General features: G+C 36.4%; 4 protein-coding genes across 6 annotated transcripts in view; 2 read left to right on the forward strand and 2 right to left on the reverse strand.

Annotated features, from left to right (window-relative positions):
- GluProRS (Glutamyl-prolyl-tRNA synthetase) overlaps positions 1-19,084 on the forward strand; it is a 64,870-nt gene that overhangs the window by 15,087 nt on the left and 30,699 nt on the right. The window lies entirely within an intron of this gene.
- LOC141432816 (uncharacterized) lies at positions 1,238-6,799 on the reverse strand. 2 transcript variants are annotated; one of them, XM_074094603.1, is made up of 5 exons: positions 6,354-6,462; positions 3,935-6,145; positions 3,441-3,709; positions 2,722-3,089; positions 1,238-2,218 (listed from the first exon to the last, which is right to left on the reverse strand). In XM_074094603.1, the coding sequence occupies exons 1-5, from the start codon at positions 6,365-6,367 to the stop codon at positions 1,994-1,996; spliced, it is 3,087 nt and encodes a 1,028-aa protein (XP_073950704.1). In that variant the 5' UTR covers positions 6,368-6,462; the 3' UTR covers positions 1,238-1,993. The 2 variants fall into 2 exon arrangements, with proteins under 2 accessions (XP_073950704.1, XP_073950703.1); XM_074094602.1 differs by having other exon boundaries at positions 1,269-2,218; positions 6,239-6,799.
- Positions 7,119-14,590, reverse strand: LOC141432821 (uncharacterized). The gene is made up of 2 exons (XM_074094612.1): positions 13,556-14,590; positions 7,119-7,784 (listed from the first exon to the last, which is right to left on the reverse strand). Exons 1-2 carry the CDS (start codon positions 13,859-13,861, stop codon positions 7,119-7,121), a joined length of 972 nt encoding a protein of 323 aa, XP_073950713.1. The 5' UTR covers positions 13,862-14,590.
- On the forward strand, positions 17,256-19,018 carry LOC141432818 (EF-hand domain-containing family member B-like). The gene has a single exon (XM_074094604.1). The coding sequence runs from the start codon at positions 17,352-17,354 to the stop codon at positions 18,918-18,920; it is 1,569 nt and encodes a 522-aa protein (XP_073950705.1). The 5' UTR covers positions 17,256-17,351; the 3' UTR covers positions 18,921-19,018.

Consider the following 19,084-nt stretch of genomic DNA (forward strand, 5'->3'; position numbering starts at 1 on the left):
CAAATCTCATAGTTTTTGGGTGAGCTACGCGGGTTTATTTATAATTAGAATAATTTTGTGAATATTTTGCAATATCTGAAATTAATTATGGCAAATATGCGTTCCGGGGCAATGAATGTCTGTGTTTTGAGACAGTTTTGTCTTTCGGAAACCTTTGTCCTCCCTTTTTTCCGAACAAAACAGGGACTATGCAACACTGTGGCATGGTTGATATTTATATGATACGGTTTTAAGGTGTATTAAATATGATTTTAATCTAAACTTTGTTTTCACGCCCGTAATAACAGACTTTGAAAGCCACACTTAAAAACCTCACGCAACAGTGCGCCATCTAGTGAGACAAAAAACGATAGCCCTCATTGTTGTTGTTGTTGTTACCAGCGTGATAGATAAGTCCCGGGTGCGGTAATAGTTATATTATAGGTAAAATAGGTTAATAATAGGTATTATAGGTTGCCGTGGTGGCCTAGTGGTTTGACCTATCGCCTCAAGCAGAGGGTCGTGGGTTCGAACCCCGGCTCGCACCTTTGAGTTTTTCGAAATTCATGTGCGGAATTACATTTGAAATTTACCACGAGCTTTGCGATGAAGGAAAACATCGTGAGGAAACCTGCACAAACCTGCGAAGCGATTCAATGGTGCGTGCGAAGTTCCCAATCCGCACTGGGCCCGCGTGGGAACTATGGCCCAAGCCCACTTGTTTTGAAAGGAGGCATGTGCCCAGCAGTGGGACGTATATAGGCTGGGCTGATGATGATGAGGTATTATAGGTTAAATTTAAAGTTTTTAAGTCACGCCATAAACTGTCAGTTCCACTACCAGATTATTGTATCGCCGGACTTACGTAAATATGCCAAAATTCAGCTACCAACCATCGGATACCAGCAAGTGATCGAAAAATATTTTTTGAAGCAAAAAACATTTAGTTACAGCTACCTACATTAATACCTATCTGCCACAGCTGAGCGTGCAAAAATATCTTGACACATCCTACCGGCCCTAGAAATAAAGTTGTGTCAGATATTGGTGTTGGTGACTGTACATACGGATAGTGCAAGTTATATAAAAGTTTGTGAAATCGCGAATTCCATTCTGATTATCTTAAAAACGAAGCAGGACGTCTTCTGATCCATTTCATTATTTTCTAATGTGTAAGTGTACTTTTTTTCTACTGTGAATTACCAGGTTATTTCTAATTAAAGAATTAAATGAAACAATTTTAACCTTGCAAGTTTTATTTCTTTTTTGCTCCGCACTAAGAATAATACAAAAATAGGTAGTTGTATTTATACCTACAACTATAACAACTGAAATAAATACAATTCTAACGATGATAGTATTTTCAACTAAAATTATCTTCACTTCAACAATAATCATTTTAACAGTCATAATATCTATTGATATCCAATAGTTATGTATCCCTTTGAACTTTGAACGCCTCTATAGCATGTAAAAGTTATCTCAACACGCCATACCATTCATTTATAATTCCAAAAACTAATTTGAACTTTGAGCACACACGTTGGTCGCTATTGCACGTTGTAGCACAGAGTAAGTAATAATACAAGTACAGACGTTTCATTTCCTCGCAAAAAGGGCATTTAGCCATATCGTACATTTTTTATGCTTCTCTTTCCATCGCATAATTCGTATTCGTTCGCACGCGGCATGTGTAGGGTTGTCAAGCCAGGGATGCAGTGTGGGCATGAAATGTTCTAGTAAATAGAAAAATAGATACTGTAAGCGAAGTTTCAGTGTAACTTGTGAGGTTTTAATCTGTACCTATGCTTATCTAGGCACAAGACAGTCCATCGGCTAAGTTTACTAAAAAAAAGTCCGTTTCTTCGAACGCGGTTCAACGGACTCTTCGGCGGTGGCTCTGGACCGTAATCTCAACTTAATCTCAACCGCTTGGGTCAGGTAGGCGTTAAATGAGACAATGACGTAAGCACGACAGATACGAACAACTTGGCGTTCAAAAGTTAAAGGTTTATTAGAAAGTTTCGTAAATAAAAGGGTCGGCGAAAACGAATTCTATAGCGATGCGACTATTGGGATCCATCGTTAGCATTTTTTTAAGAAGTTTCCATAAGGCGTTTAATTTGCTCTTGTCTTCGGTCCGATTAGTCCCAAATTTGGCCCATTCGTTATGGTATACCTGAAAAAGCACACTGTGTATCCTTTCCTTCTTGTAAAAGTCTCGGACCAATACTTTGCCCTGTAAACAAATAAATAATGTGAATATTAAATTGAGGGTAGCTTTGGCTGGTACAGTCGCCATCAGATAGTTCAGAGCGGCCAAGGTGAACAAAAATATCGAAACATGAACTCCAATACCTTAATAATAGAGTGCATGTGCCGATATTTTTTAACACCTTGGCCGCTCAGAAATATTTGGTGGCGACTGTACAATGGCAAGCTACTAGCCGCAAGTATATACCAGAAACCAATGTAGCAAACAGTAGTAGGTCATAGAATTAAACTTGAAGAAGCAGGAAATGGACGAACGGAGAGCGACTAGCTAGGGCCTAGTCACTAGACGAACGGGAAATTGGACAAACGGTGCGGAATTGAAACAGATCGTTCTAGTATAAACGCCGGCAGGTCGAGGACTGATGCAAGACACCCACGCTACGCCACTGGTTACCATTACCATACTATGTTATACCACGTCTTAAGTACTTAGTACAAAATATGAACAGCAAAAATTAAAACACTTACTTCTCCTCTACTCCCGACGATCCTAACAAACGTATCGCCCATAAAATGCTGGCTCCTATAATAACAGCGATCCAGCATATCATAAGGAAAATTGTCCAATGTGCAGAACTGTTTGTACAGTATATCGTTATTGTAGAATCCGGGAAACAGTTGGCGGTTGGTTGCCATCTCGTACATGACCAAAGCAGTTGCCCACACGTCGACACCATAGTCGGCTTGATACCCGAGTATCAACTCTGGGGCCCGGTAGTTCACTGTACCGACGTTTGGTAGCATATCGCCCCCGTTGTATAAGAACGCTTGGTCGAAGCCACACAGCTTTATTCTAGTCTCTGAGTCGTTTATTAGGACATGAGATGGGTTAATATCTGAAACAATAAAAATGTTGCAATATTAAACGAAACTATTAACAACCTACGAAAAGGTACAATGACATGCAATGACTCTTTATTCAATATAACATAATAAAGAATTAAAAAATATTGTACATTGAAAATTCAGGTAGGGTAAGCTAATAGGCGGCCTTGTTAGAGAGTGATCTCTTCCAGACAAACTTTACAAAGAAAAAAAGAAAGGAACATATTAAAGAAGGTCATCAATGCAAGTATAGAGTCATTAATACAAATACATAAAATAAACATACAATGAACACAAAATTACATAGATGGATTGATTAGTCAATAAAAAACCATTATTTTCAAAAAGATAATTAAAAGTACCTGAGTGGATAATATTGTTGTTCCTCAATATGGTAACGGCAGCCACCAATTGTCTGCTGAATTCTTGCACCTTGTCAATATGGAAACTCTTATTGTTTATATTCATGGCTTCTTGTAAACTTTTAGGATAATATTCCATTACATAACACCATTGCCCTGCCACCAAAAACCCGTGTTCGTAACGGACGCAGTTGTAATTGCTTTCCGGTACGCCATATTGTAATTTCATCATCATTCCTTCTTTGTGGGCACCTATTTGCCATGCTTCCCTGTGAATAGTAAATTTAGAATGAAGAAAGTATTGGGAAGGTTTTATTTAAGCAGTACTGCAACTGCAGCTCTATTCGTTTCGCGTGCTGATTATAAAGTTTACATCGGATTTGAAGTATATCTAGAACGAACTTACGAAAGATATTTAGATACTGCAGTAAAAAGTAGAAATGGGATAAGGCTGCCTTTTTTTACTTTACATAGCTTTTGAGGAAAATACTTACTTGCTATCTTTCACAGCCTTGATAGAACCACTGCCATTTTTGCAACGATATATTGTAGAAAATCTTCCACGGTGTATAAGGTCAGTTATCGAATATTTTGCCCCAAAGTATTCCCGCATTCTACATTCCAATCTTCGGGCATAAAAGTCGATTTCTACTAAATTTTTGTCTGCCTGTATTGATCCAAAATTATTGGTTTTAGTTTGAGGACTACATTTATTTGGTACCTTTGGTTGAAATTTCGCATTCATGTTCTGTGAATTTAAATTATTAACAGTTTTTGATTTGACATCTTTCTTGTCCTGTAAGTTTGTTTTTGGCTGATTTTGTGTGGTTCTCGGATCACCTTTTACCAAGTTTGTCTTACTATCCTGTTTTTCTGTAGCAGGTGTAGGTGTATTCACAATCACAATAGATGCAGCTCCAGCCGAAGTTTTATTTGATTCATTTGGTTGACATTTCGCATTCACATTCGGTGTGATGTTATCTGTCATGTTATCCACAGATTTTGATTTACCATCTTTCGTGTCTTCTGGGTTTGTTTTTGGTTGATTTTGTACCACTGTATTTGTTCTTGTATCACCTTTATTCACCACCCACATCCTAATATGACCATCACGATTTTCATTGGTAGTTGAAGTTCGATTTCCTGTAGAAGCAGACTTTTTTTCATCTTTCTGGCCGTCTGTAGTGTTTTCTGCTTTTTCCTTCATATCTTGTGAGATTTTATTCTCTAGCCACGTTGTTATATTAATATCATCATTCTCGTTGATATGTGAAAGTTGCTTATCCGTGATAGCAGAGTTTACATCAACATTTAATTTATCATCTTGATGCGCCTGCTTATTTGATTTTGGTTGATTTTGTGTCACTGTATTGGGCGTTGTCGTATCACTTTTATCTACCTGCATTTTAATTTTATTATCATGGGTTTCCTTTGTGAGTGGGATTTCTTCTCTAACTATAGCAGATGTTTTGTCGTCATTTAGTTCTTTCTGCGTTTGAGTCTTTGTTTGTGATCGATCTTGGCCAGCTTCGGCACAGTGTTTAGTATAAACCGGGGTAGTATTATGTGTAACTGTACCCTTATTGGTAGTGGCATCTTTTTTATCGTCTAGGGACGGTATATTTTTCACAGTAGCATTTTTTATTTTGACATCATCTGACTTATTTTGGTTAGTCATAAGCTCTTTACCCTTATATTGATTATTTTTTGTTTCACTATCAGGTTTATGATTAAACAAAGTGCATGTGTCGGATTTTCTCAGTATTTTGTCCGATGCATGTATTTTATTATCAGAATTACAGAATAAATGTTTCTTTTTAATATCGATTGGTCCATAATTGTCTTTGGAATTCATGATTCCTTTTTTATTTTTTGAATCGCCATTAGCCTTTAATTCATCATAGTCAGTATCTAATATTAATATTGGTTCCGAGCCAGTTTCATTTGTTTTCAGTTTTACAGCGTCAACCGTAAGCACTTCTTTGGGTTTAGTATCGAAGGAGCTGTCCTTTTGTAATGTGAGATCAATTATATCATTTTCTATTAGAGCTTGTGTACCTTGCACTTTAGCCATGTCATTATCACAATCGTTATCAGAGTCTTCTATCAAAATAACTTCGTCTTGATGTTTATTGTTGTCAACGAAAATTGACGCCTTATCGGTTTCAACTTTAATCGAGTTAACAGTGGATGTATGGTTATTATCGCTCATAGTATTGCTTTTATACTTTACATCGCTTGGCAAAGTCCCATTTTCATCTGTGGCTAACTTCTCTACAAGCGTACCACTATCAATATTTGCAGTAATATCTGTTTCAGTATTTTCTTTTTTTAATTTGTTAGTATTTTTAGTGTCAAACTGCGTAGACGTTAAATTGTGAACTTCTTCGGACTTTATTTCTGTATACGTTAAAATGTTATCGTTTTTTGATTTTCCATATCCAGGAAGTGTGACAGACTTGGATAACCTTTTCATGTTCTTTGAATTTGTGGCACTTAAATCTTTACAGCACTCGGCGCAAATCATACTTTCATTGATATTACTTGCGTAATTTTCAATAGTCTTAACTTCTTCAACAGCATTTGATATCTTGTCTGCCTTTCCATTAACAGATCCAGCTTCTCTTTGAGTTTCTAGCATGTTTTTACTTTTCAATTCACTAGTATCAATATTATTTTCGGCGATAGTGTTGTGATCTGTAAGGCTGAAAATAAATATATCTTCGATTAATACAGCAACAGAAACACAATTAAGTAAGAATAAGTAATTTATTACGTCATTTTATTTTATTACCTACCTCTCTACTTTAATAACTAATTCTATAGCTTTGTTTTCTGTTTTAATATTCGACTTTTCATTACACAGTGTTAAACTAGAATCATTAGTTGTATTATTTTCAATGATTTTTTCACCTTTTGATAAGCATTCATAATTGTTAATCATTGTGTTTTTATCATTAAGTGTTGATAAATCGACATCCATATTTGGCGGTCGCCTGTTTTCTTTTAAATTAACCGAATTATCTATTTTAACTATGTTACTCTGACAATCATTTAGACTTTCGACGATTTCATCTACATTGAAATCGTCAAGAAAACTGAGGTCACTATAGTTTTCATAGTCTTCTTTATCCCCACATTTTGATGATTCGTCGTCAGTTGTGTCGTCTTTTTGAAATAGTATGTTTATTTCCAGTTTAATTTTTTTACATTTGTTGCCACCTGATTGATGCTTTCGGGTTTTAGTCTTGACAGGTTTGATTTTTTCTATGACTTCTTCTGTGTCATTTTCGGTGTCAAAGGATATTATTAAATTTTCACTAGGCACAAATCCTTTTCTTTTGGGCATCGTGGGAAATATGTTTTTGCATTTTCTTTTATCTTTGATTTCATATTCTTTGGTGATGTCAGGTGCTCTGCGTTTAAGTTTTGCCCTTAAATCAACATCAGAGTCGTTGGTATTTTTTTCTAAACGGTTTGAATTATGGTTAATTTCATATTTATTGGTGTGTTTTGAATCGTCTGAATTGTGGTTTTTAATTTTATTTACAACACTTTTTATTGGAGAAGTACTTTTCCTAGATTTAGAGGAGTCACGTTTTATTTTTTTACTGTTGATTTCTTTTGATTGTTTGTTTTTGTCACTACCCGATTCCCTTGATTTCTTCCCATCAACCTTTATTTTTTTCGTGAAATATTTTCTCTATTTGTTTCACTTTTTTGCGTTTTTGGAGGTTTCTTTTCAGTAATAGCTTTTAATATTTTAGATTTAAACTTTTCTTTGCGGAGGTTTTTATCTGATGAAGATGAAACTTTATCGTGAACTTTTGTTAGGCTAGTATCTGATTTACCAGACAGTTTAGTAAATTCATTCTGACGCTTTTTTTTAAATATTGTTTTCGTTTGAGAATCTTTTTTGGTATCTGATATTAGATGGGTCAGTTCGTTTTTAGATTTTGGGTAAATAGCTTCTTTGGTAGGTTTAGGTTGAGTAGCATCCTTTTCAGCTTCTTTATTAGCTTTTGTGTGGTTAGACTTCACTGTTGGTAAGAATCGTGCTTTGCTATCAATTGATTGATGAGCTTCTTTATTGAGTTTTGGTTGAGAACATTGTGCTTTTGATTTTATAGTTACATTAGTTCCGTTTGATAGTGAAAAGTCCTTGTTTGGTTTAGGCTGAGAAGTATTTGTTTTAGACGAAGCAAGTTCTTTGATAGATTTTGTCTTAGGGATAGTTGTATTTGTGTACATTTCTGAGCGAGCAATTGGCAAATAATTTATTGGTTGAATATTTTCATTGCGTAGAGAAGCCAGCTTCGACGCCGAAGAATGCCAATTATATGCCTGTCAAAGAAAAATAAAATTGTTATAAACCGGTAGCATGTTTTTCCATTTATGGTGTCAAGTCAAACAAAAAGTATTAATTTTTGTTTTGTAAAATCAAAGAAAGAATAGATAAATCTAAAAGTGGTAGACCTCAAACTGATCTATTACTATTCTATAGTTTTTTTTAATGTAGGTGTAATGAGCGTATGTTTACTGGCAAATTTAGTTAAACGCCATCTTGTATTGGAGATTACCGGAATAAATGCTGCAACTAATTATATCTAATTATTTAATAGGCAGCGTAATATCTCACAAAAAAGTCACAATTAATTTATCTCAATCAATCAATTACTGCCCTGCCTCAGATGGCTGACAGAACGATTTCCTTGCAACAAGTCTAACATTAGGCTCTTCTATCTCTATCTAACATTAAATTCTATCATTAGAGTTACCCACTTTACAGATTTTGATAGATGTCATTAAATTTTACGTAAAAATAAAAAATAAACAATGAGACATGTTTTTTTATTATATACTTTGCCCAATAGGGGATATACATTATGTATATGCCTGAACAATTTAATTAATCAAATAGTTTTTATCAAATTGCTATCTCATATTGGTAATTTTTTATAATGCCCGGTCATAAAGTATTTTCTTTCTTTCTTTAATTATGGAAAATTACCGATTTATCAGTTGGTCCACATCACATACACGATAACTATCGTAGCTATTTTTTATTTGTTACCGATTCGCCTCGTATTCCTGTTACGTTGGATTCTCGTGTCGTGATTGACAAATTTGCCGATTTGTAGTATGAAACACGAAATAATCTGTGTCGCGATTTCTCATCCTAGGTACATTCTGTAAACATGCGCAAACTGACGGTGCAGGCAGATACCAAAGGCAGATATAAAACTGTCGTGTGTAGCAAAGGAAGCAGGTCTCAATCCGTATCCGCGGATAGTTAAATTTGAATACATTTTTATCAATGGGAGCATGGGTGGATAGTGACATCACTATACCTAATATTGAAACAACAGTATAATTAATGATGATGATGCCTTTAGCCTACCAGTTTGTAAACTCCCATATGGTCCTATAAGTCGTGGCAGTTAGCGTGTTAGTTTGATGTATCACTAAAATACTTAACATTGTCCCTAAAGCTGCCCGTCCACTGTATCGGAATCGGAGCGTACGCACCACAGATATAGATTACACAAGATCACGCAAATGCATCTACTTCGCGTGTCCGAACCCCGATCAAACGTCGGGATTGGCACCATACAAAGACTGACCGCTAACTGACTAATCATGACTAGTGACTGACTCGAGCCCCACGGCGCGGGCGGGCGGCGCATTTGAATCGATTTTGCGCGGACATCGGGGAATTCACATCGCTAATTCGCTCTTGAGACGTCACAGTAGATGTAAAAACCGGCCAAGAGCGTGTCGGACACGCCCAAAATAGGGTTCCGTAGCCATTACGAAAAGTCTAAGGAATTAAAATATTATTTTTGGCGTTATCCAGTGTGATCTATATTAGCGGAATTTGCTGCGTATATTTTATTATTAGTAGGTACCATAGTTGCGCGTTATCCCGATGCGGTGGACGCGCAGCTTAATCTAGGCTTAGCTGAACTGAATGTATCGCACCGTAACTAGTTCCTCGGATCGGTTTCGGTCTCGGTCCGCGCTGGCTCCGGAGCTAAAACTGAGCGGGAGCTTTGAACGAGGAAACTTCGGTCGATGTGAACGAGACAAATAGTATTATTTCAAAGCGTATCCTGCTCATGTGCGAGAGAGACGCATTTATTTTACAGTACAGGATACCAAAGAACCATAATTAGAAATAAACGAAACTACGACAACATATCTGATTAAAGCAACATTCCGATCTTTAGCTCCCAGTTCAGTTCATCCGAGATCGGAGCGCTCCCTCCCGATGACCGAGATCGGAGCGCGCGACTCTATTAAGTCTGCTGAACGAACTGTTATCGGATTCGCATTTTACAATATACATAGAGGTCCAGTCAGTAAAAAAATCCCTACTGCACCACGGATTTTTCTTTATTTATAAATTTGCTGATGGTTTAAATCAGTTCCAAGAAATCGTGTCAGCATTGTCGACATGCAAAATAATATTTACTTATATGGCTAACCCGAAACCATACAAAGAATATAGCATATGCCTTAATCTTTAACAATATTATTTTATAATGAGCAAGCATCTAAGAAATTTTAATCAGACTTCGCTGAGTGACTTGTGTTTATACTTTATCACAAAATATATAATAGTACTAACGTACACAATGCCCACGCTCCGCACCGATTCGAGTTACCCCACCCCTCAAGCGCAGATTGCAGGAAAACCGCAGGAAAGCAGTCGGGTGCGCAACGCGATGTATGTCGGCCGTACGGCACTAAGTTCGGGAGCAATAATTTAGCGAAATGGTAACGGTACCCTACCTACTCCCTTTTATAATTAAAAAATGATTTCTGAAGTTATCGCGATTAATACATGCAATAACTACCTAACGGATAATTCGTTTAAGTTTGTAGTCGTATATCTATTGTAATTTAAAATAATAATGCTTAAATACACAGACAGACACATTTTAAGTAGGTTTAAATAAATAGGTAAGATTAACGATTACATTTATTTGCACATATCTAAGCCATACCTACACATAAGTACCTTTAAATGTCATTTGTAGTAGACACTTATAGTACTAGGGTTTTGCGATAGTCAGCCCTGTGTAGCTTACGCACACATTGACGCATATACAGCGATCGTCGTGCTTATGTAGATTCAAGTTGATTTAAGTTTTGTGAAATTATAAATAAATAAATAAAGAACGCGTATTTTGTACGTCGTGGCCGCCGTGTGACTTTATACAGCCTGGAGCGCAGGTGCGGGCAAATACGCCGCCAGCTATTCCAGTTCCATGTATTTTTTTTAATATATCCGAATTATAGGAGCCACAGTGATATGTAATTGAATAAAAAAAAAGCGAATTTATTATTTAATTTATTAGTACCTGGGCGACCGAGCTTTGCTCGGACTAAAACTCGATAACAAGCGTTTTCCCAGAAATAAGACCAAGCTAAATCGATTTTTCATCCTCGAAAACCCCTACATACCAAATTTCATCGAAATCGTTGGAGCCGTTTCCGAGATCCCCGAAATATATAAATATGCCACAGACTTGACCTAACTAACCATACAAATAAATAATTTATTGAATCAGGCGTTACTAAAAAAAAAAAACTGTTTTATCGAGCCTTGCGGTGAAAGAAAACATCGTGAGGAAACCTGCACAAACCTGAAAAGTAATGCAATGGTGTGAATTTCCCAATCCCCACGGGCCCGCGTGGGAATTACAGCCTAAGGCTTCTCATTCTGAGTGCCATGCAGTGTATCGTATATAGACTAGACACAGATGTTTTATTAGTTTATATCTATGTACTCATACCTGTCTATTTTTAGTAAGTATTTAGGCCAATTTTAGGTTTAACTTAAAACATTTTGTGATGTGTCTACTCATGTTTCTCCCAAATTATTGGACGGTTAACTGGAAGAGGTCTCTTTAAATAAATAAATAAAATAAATAAATATCATGGGACACTTGATACCAATTGACCTAATCCCAAACAAAGCAAAGCTTGTACTATGGATACTAGGCAACGGATAAACATACTTATATAGATAAATACATACTTAAATACATATTAAACATCTCTTTATGGGATAAGTTGTACTGTTTCTCACTGTAATCTGTTTTATTTATGTGTTACATACTCACATACAATGTCTATTAGGGTGGAGCATATATGTATGGAGAAAAAAAAAGTTGTTTAATCAGTCTCAAATACCTCTAAAAACTTGCAGTTTCTTAGGTACATAAATGTTTTTATATTATTTTTCGACATATGTTTTAGCCCTCTACCTTACCTCGAAGATTTTGATTCATATTTTCACATAAAAATAAATAAATATTTTTTATACTGAAAAGTGATGGGACATCAGTTTCAATCAAAAATTGTATCAATACATACAGTTTCGTGTTACAAGTCACATAAACATACTTAAATGAAAACATAAGTACTCACATACAAATAATAAAAAAATACCTACCAGCTTTTAAGTTAGTAGTAGTACAGACAGTCAACGTCATAAATAAATGATCACTTTTGTACCTTGTCGCTTTCAGTCGTTACATGACCACACGGCGGCCACGACGTACAAAATACGCGTTCTTGAATCTACATAAGCACGACGTCTGTACACGCGTCAATGTGTGCGTACGATACACAGGGCTGACTATCGCAAAACCCTAGTACTTACTACAAGTACTACCAATGACATTTAAAGGTACTTTTATGTAGGTTATCTTATCTATTTATTTAAACCTACTTAAAATGTGTCTGTCTGTGTATTTAAGCATTATGGTATCCAATTACAATAGATATACAACTACAAACTTAAACCAATTATTCGGTAGGTAGTTATTTCATGTATTCATCGCGATAATTTCAGAAAGCATTATTTAATAAAATTATTGCTCCCGAACTTAGTGCCGTGCGGCCGACATACATCGCGTTGCGTTGCGCACCCAACTGCTTTCCTGCGGTTTTCCTGCAATCTGCGCTTGAGGGGTGGGGTAACTCGAACCGGTGCGGGGCGGAGCGTGGCCATTCTGTACATTAGTACTATTATATATTCTGTGACATGACTTATGGCTTTTCAAACATGACGTTAAAGTGACAAGGTAGAAAAGTGATCACTTATTTATGACGTTGACTGTACCTAGTGGCTTAAAAACTATTTTGATATCTAATTTTCACTAGAGTTTTACTTGATTTTAAAAGGAGGATGAAGCTCAATTTGGTTAGTATATTTTTTGCTCACTCAAGTTTTGCAGGTATAAAACAGGTAAAGATCAGTCACTGCCTCACTAACAATTGCCTTTTGATAAATTGAGTGTGTCCCTAATTAGAGATAAGGCAGTAAAGCAATTAAATTCCCATATCTGCGTTACTAAAATCTAATTGTAACCATAAATTAACATTTGCTATCATAACAGCCACATATATCTGTCATCGAATAGGAAGATAATTGGTTTTAGTTCATGGGTTATATTTGTAAATTTTGGTAATGTTGAAGATATCTATAACTAACAACTTTAAAGAAACAATTCTTGCATATCATTTAAGTAATTGTTTCGATTTTTTTATTTTTTTTTTATACGACTGGATGGCAAACAAGCAAGTGGGTCTCCTGATGGTAATGGGATGCTTCATTTCTTGCATATTAAACAAGTTTTTTTCTGCAAAAGCATATTTCTGAGGTTGAGCCTGAACTAAGCCCGGTTAATGAGGTATTTAAATGTTTTACAATTCAACCCAATTACTAAATGACATGATCATGCCACACTTGCACCACACATTTAAGAATAATAATATAAATAGTTTTATTGTATGATATAATACATAACATTGAATTATTACAAACACTGAAATGGCACTCTCATACTTATGATTTTTTTTTACCTGCAACATACATGCTGTGTATAGTGTTAACTTTTTCAATCATACAAGACCAGAATAAAAATTGCAGAACTACTCATCTTTTACACAAGAATGTTTTTCCTTATAGGTACTTATATATTTTAATGAAAGTTTTATTAAGCAACCCACATGGATATGAGCTTGTTGCTAAGTACAAATAAATAAAGTCAAAATTATGTCAAAAACAGTTGTGGTTTTAAAATTTAAAACCAACTTACTCTGGGAAGCTTTGACGTAGTTCCGCCAATGCTCTGAAGGAAATTGGTTGCCCAACTATTTGGCTGCTTTTTCACTTTAGTAACATCAATCAAAACATTTTCATTCACACTAGAAACACGAGGCTTTACACCAGCATTATTAACGAAGGCACTTTTTTCACTGACTTTAGCAATCTCTGGCACTTTGGTGGAAGAACTGGTGTTGTTCAGCTTTGACTTTTCCGGTGAAGGCTCATAGCAGGCTACTGTAGGCACTATCACAAGATTGGGGCTATCTTGCTGAATAACGTACGGTACCTTCGACATTTTGTCTCAAAATGAAAATGATGTCACATTTCCAGAACACGTGTATTCATTTGTTATTTGCTTTGTCGACTATTCGAAAATACAATAGTGCACTAAGAAGGTAGGTATAAGAATTTGTTCTGTCAGCAGCTTGTATTTCTTGAAGTTTAAAACAGTAATTTTATGATATAACTGTGTAATAACTACTACTTGGTACTTTCGTAGGTAGTCCTTAAAATTAACGTGTGATCAGTATGCCACTTTTGTCGAGAATATTGTGTTATTTTACAATCACTATGATATGATGAATGAACTAATTCATTTTTCCACTCAAGCAACGTTACTCTATTAAAAAATATACACTTTACTGTCTGGATTTTCAATCACGCAATTCGCGCACATTTTCATAACCTCCATGAACTCGGCTAATAACTTTGATATAGAAATCTATTTACATATGCTAAAAAACTTGTTGCAGTTTGATTTTATTCGTGTTTCCACTTCCAACTTATGTTGTTTATTACAGGTTTAATTGGATTCACAAACTAATAAGAGATACTACGTTTGTTATGATCGTACTTGACAGATACCGGGTTTTTTTGACAGGACATACAGATTTCCATTTCAGGCGCCGGTTCGGTAGTGTTGCCAACGCAAAAAAAAAGCGAGTGCAGTTAATATACGCCTGAATAATTAACGCCCTGAAATGTACCTACGACAATAATAAATGCATGCAATTTTTTTCGGTATTACCCGGGCCGGGAAAGTGTCACCCGAGTGAGTACATCATTGTCGTACTCGTACAACAAATTATTCAGTCGTGGCGACAATTATTCAGGTGTACAGTCAAGGGTATAAATATATATATAATGTAGGTAACGCTACCGAGACGTCAAAAATATACTTATTACTTACACCACAACCATATCCGTCCGGATATCCTACTTAGAAACTTGTAGGTATAAAGGTAGCTCGTAGGTAACTCGTAGGCAGGCATAGCACAAGCTAAGAAGTCTGAAAACCATAATTTTTCATGTTTGCTCCGTAGCACTGGCTATTCATAAATAGGTATACGAATTTGTACGGAGCCCTATACTCGGGGCGCGAGCGCGATTATATATTTCTAATTTACTTACTTTAATCTCTAATTCTAGCTATAACTGGTTATAGCTAGAATTTTTATAATTGGTTATAATAGTTAAAAAAATTGTAATACACGCACATGACATTAAATACCGTATTAACTCAAAATAAGACGGTATTGAATAATAATTTTAATCTAACCTCTACATAGAACTCATTATGTAATACAGAATTTAATCATTTTGAGTTAAGTAATACGGTATTAAATGTCATGTGCAATTTTTGTTTTGGAAAAATTTATTTCTGCAAAGTTTCTTCTCTGCAATGGTGGTCTTTGCGAAAGCGCTGACTGAGCTAAATAACAAAAGAATAAGTAATCGTACTAACCACTTAGGTACCACTTATATAAAATTGTATACATGTACGTACCTCGAAATCAATTTTGAATCTTGCCGAAACGATGAATAAAGTACTACCTACGTTAGTTTTTAACATGAAATAAATTAAACCACTTTATTGTCAAAATTTCGCAAATTGCACACTTAACTGTAATTCGCACTCACAGACACTGATTAACAGCACTTTCTGACTTGCTTCCCAACAGCCGTTTTCCAATGAAATGAAGTATTTAGTGTAACAAGAACGCAAAAATTTGGCCATGGTAGGAAAAAGAGCGAGCGAGAAAAAACGAAAATACCACGACAAAGTAAAAAGGGTAGGTTTATTTCTCTCCCGCTTAAAGCAACGCGTCGGTGCGGGATGGCAAGATCATTTGAGACGATTTATAAGAATTGTGGCCATGTCTAGCCATTTTTTTGTGTCTCTCCTTCCTCTTTTACTTAAACAAAAATAAAGGAATGCAATAGACGAATGGCGCACGTGTAGTGTAGAGTTATATAGTGCTCCGTTTCTTTTCTTTTGATATCTCTTATGATAAAAACTTTGCAAAACAATGGCGGAGAGTCCTTTGAATTTAGTAGGCTATGGCTATGGCGTTTACTGTTTAGTTAAGCATTGAGTGATTTTCTGACTGAACCGGCACGTTTCGTATACCTACTTGACACACTGCAGATGTGTTGGGGGCTTACTACGAAATTCGAAGTTCGTATCGTACCGTCCCTCTTAATCTCGTATTTATTAATTGATATTAGCATGAGCGGGACGGCATGATACGAAGTTCGAGTTTTGCACTTCGTCGTAGGTATAGGGCCAATTCTCGCGAAATAATGTGAGCAGCAAGGCTACTACGAAACTCGAAGTTAGTGTCGTGCTGTCACTCTCGCTCTCGTATTAAATAGTATAAGTGTCAGAGAGGTCGCACGACACGAACTTCGAGTTTCGTAGTAGCCCTGCAGGTTTGGTAATAGTATTTTTTCTACTCGCGTTGTACAACTATAATGTGCTACTAACGATATCGCTATCGGTAATCCAATGAGTGCATTGTGTGATCGCAAGTGACATTTCATTGTGAAACGTTTCACAATGTTCTTTTTCGCACTATACCAAAAGATCTACTGTTACCCATGATCCACTGTAACCTACCTTCCCCTACTAATTATTAAGCAATCTTAGCCGTTATAATTTTTCTTGTAAATTTGATATAATTAATACTCACGTCTTAAACCGAGTTTTATCCGTTACAATATCATTTAATATGAGTTGGTGTCACGGTAGTTTCATGTTCATAATTAATAACATTCTGGAATTTTTTCAAGTGCGGGGGACGCTCCGTTTTAATGAAAATTTGCATTTTAAAGTTGAATGTTTCGCAATCAGATCACTGAATCGAAAAATCATCTTGAAAACCCAATGGTTTTATAAGACCTATCCAATCCAACGATACCCCACACTATAGGGTTAGTCTAGAAAAAAAATCTCCCCCACTTTACTTGTCTATGGGAGGTACCCTAAAAATACCACTGTCGGCGTGACTAATATGTAGGTATATTCACGCCAAATTAGTTTTCTAGTACTAACGGTCTCTGAGCTTACCTGCAAGCAGACAGCCAGACAGACATGGCGAAACCTAGTTGACTAGGTACGGAACCCTAAAAAACAGAATCGCGAGGTCTACAGATCGCAGAGTTACTAAACAACGAAATTATCTAAGGCTTAGTATAATTAACGCATATTTACTGCCGACATAAGTGTACCTAGATTCAAACCTTCGCCGGTCGTTGTTTAAATTGCTCAGTCCTCCAATCCAAACCAACTCAGGTGTTCACTTGAGTTTCATCCAGTGCTTTAATTAAAAGCACGTATATCTTAATAGTATCTATGCTTTGATGAATTAACTCTATGTTATCTATAAATAAATAAAAGTCAAAATTGTCAATACGATTCCACGTCACTTTAATGGCAACTTGTATTGATGAATTTATTTTGTAAAATTATTTACCTATTCGAAAACCATTAAATTTTTTTAAAGATGCCTATCGACTGCCAACGGTCAACCTCCGGGGGAAAGGGTAATTTGGGTATGTTCATAGAGAGAGATCCGCAAATCTGCGCAGCGGGAATACCATCAGCCCAACCTGATGATAAAATATCAGATTCTTTGCAACATTACCTGTTGAAAGACGAAGTAGACTCCCTCATCAGTGATGCTATCATCCCGCACAAGCCACCACGACCTCTGCCTCCCTTAAGACACCCAATGCCCCTTGATAAGCGATATGGAGGCTTATTTAGCGACATGGCAGCCCTTATTAATCCTCCCATCCTGACAAAGTTCCAAACTCTCGTCGAAGATTTCAAATGCACCCCTTATGCGTCTTACTGGCACAAACCTCTCGGTGGAGTTCGAGACCCTACTCCTATGTTGCCGGAAGGTTTCGACACCAAAGGAACTACGTTTGGGAAGAAAACACCATTTCATGGAACATTATATGATATAGTTATGCCAACAACACCGATGCCTGAAAATACGTCGCGTAAATTTCCCGGAGAACAAACGAATCGTAATTATTGTAAGCCTGCGTTTAATCCAGACTTAACGTTCGGTCATCGAACGGGTGTTGACAAACGAGGTACATATGCCAAATGCTGCCTCACCGACGACAGAGTTAAGATTGGTACTGGTGGTCGCGTCGTCATCAACAGTGTGTTAGCAAATTTCCAAGATTTCACACAACCGAGAATAGGCACTGTGCTAGCTCCTTGCGATAACATTAAAGATGTGCCATATGGCTACGCTTTTGGCAAACTCAAGCGTCCAGATAATTTGCCACAATGCCTCACAACTTGCGAATTGAACCCCGGGATAGACGTCATCAGAAAATGTTTGAAACACTTAAATTCTCTCCGAAAATGTCTATCTTCCCGGTATTTACCTACATTCTTCCATAATTTTTACTTAAGTCTCAAGTTTTTTGATAAATCGAAGTCAGGCTGGCTCCCAAAACAAGTTGTTTACGATTTTTGCGGAACAAAATTTATCAGATTTGACCCGTCTTTGATCGAGCCTTTACTATCTATGTGGCAAGCTTTTGATGGGAATTGTATCGAGTATAAGACCTTCGTTCGCGTAATTAACTATAGGGAGCCTTCTCCAGAAATTCCTAAAATAGCGGATTTACCAGATGACTGCATTGATTTTCGTACAACGTACACAGAAATGGTTAAACCAAATAAACCTCCGGATAACAGCCGTATGGCAGGGTTGCCATCAGGCAGATATTTTGATATGGACTACCCTATAACTCCAGAGGGTTGCTCGAGGGCTGCTCGAACCTGTCTTCCGCACGAATCTGACATGAAATCCTGCTTGAATCCTAGCGTTTTAACCTTACTCCATGTGTCGCATCGAGACATGTATGCAAAACGAGAGCCCGATGTTGTAAGAAGAGTATTTGAGAAAACCGGGGAGAAGTTCACTGATGAAAGATTTGAGACCGTTTGGGAGGAGGCAAAGAAGTTACATTCTGAAGGGTGGGTATGCTATGAAACGTTTAGATGTGCCTTGGAAAAACTTAGCAATGAAAGTAATCAAAGTTAATTGATAATGTGTGTATTTTATATACCTACCTACTTTGATAGACCATACTTACTTGATATTTGATAAATACCTATTATTAGCTTATGTTACGACAAGCTTTACCTAGTATTTAGTACTTATCTGGTTTTGTTCTTATATTTTATATTTTGTGGATACTACAAATG

The sequence above is a fragment of the Choristoneura fumiferana genome, chromosome 11 (assembly GCF_025370935.1).
Source record: "Choristoneura fumiferana chromosome 11, NRCan_CFum_1, whole genome shotgun sequence".
NCBI classification, from domain to species: domain Eukaryota; kingdom Metazoa; phylum Arthropoda; class Insecta; order Lepidoptera; family Tortricidae; genus Choristoneura; species Choristoneura fumiferana.

Bases quoted from the DNA above. Each gene is read 5' to 3' on its own strand.
- LOC141432816 (XM_074094602.1), bottom strand. From the start codon at position 6,789: ATGCCCAAAAGAAAAGGATTTGTGCCTAGTGAAAATTTAATAATATCC. The intron at 3,090-3,440 runs GTACTTTTAATT...TTATTGTTTCAG, and splicing joins CAACAATATTATCCACTCAG to ATATTAACCCATCTCATGTC. The intron at 2,219-2,721 runs GTAAGTGTTTTA...ATTTGTTTACAG, and splicing joins TCGTCGGGAGTAGAGGAGAA to GGCAAAGTATTGGTCCGAGA.
- LOC141432818 (XM_074094604.1), top strand. From the start codon at position 17,352: ATGCCTATCGACTGCCAACGGTCAACCTCCGGGGGAAAGGGTAATTTG.
- LOC141432821 (XM_074094612.1), bottom strand. From the start codon at position 13,861: ATGTCGAAGGTACCGTACGTTATTCAGCAAGATAGCCCCAATCTTGTG. The intron at 7,785-13,555 runs GTAAGTTGGTTT...TTTCTTTGACAG, and splicing joins CTACGTCAAAGCTTCCCAGA to GCATATAATTGGCATTCTTC.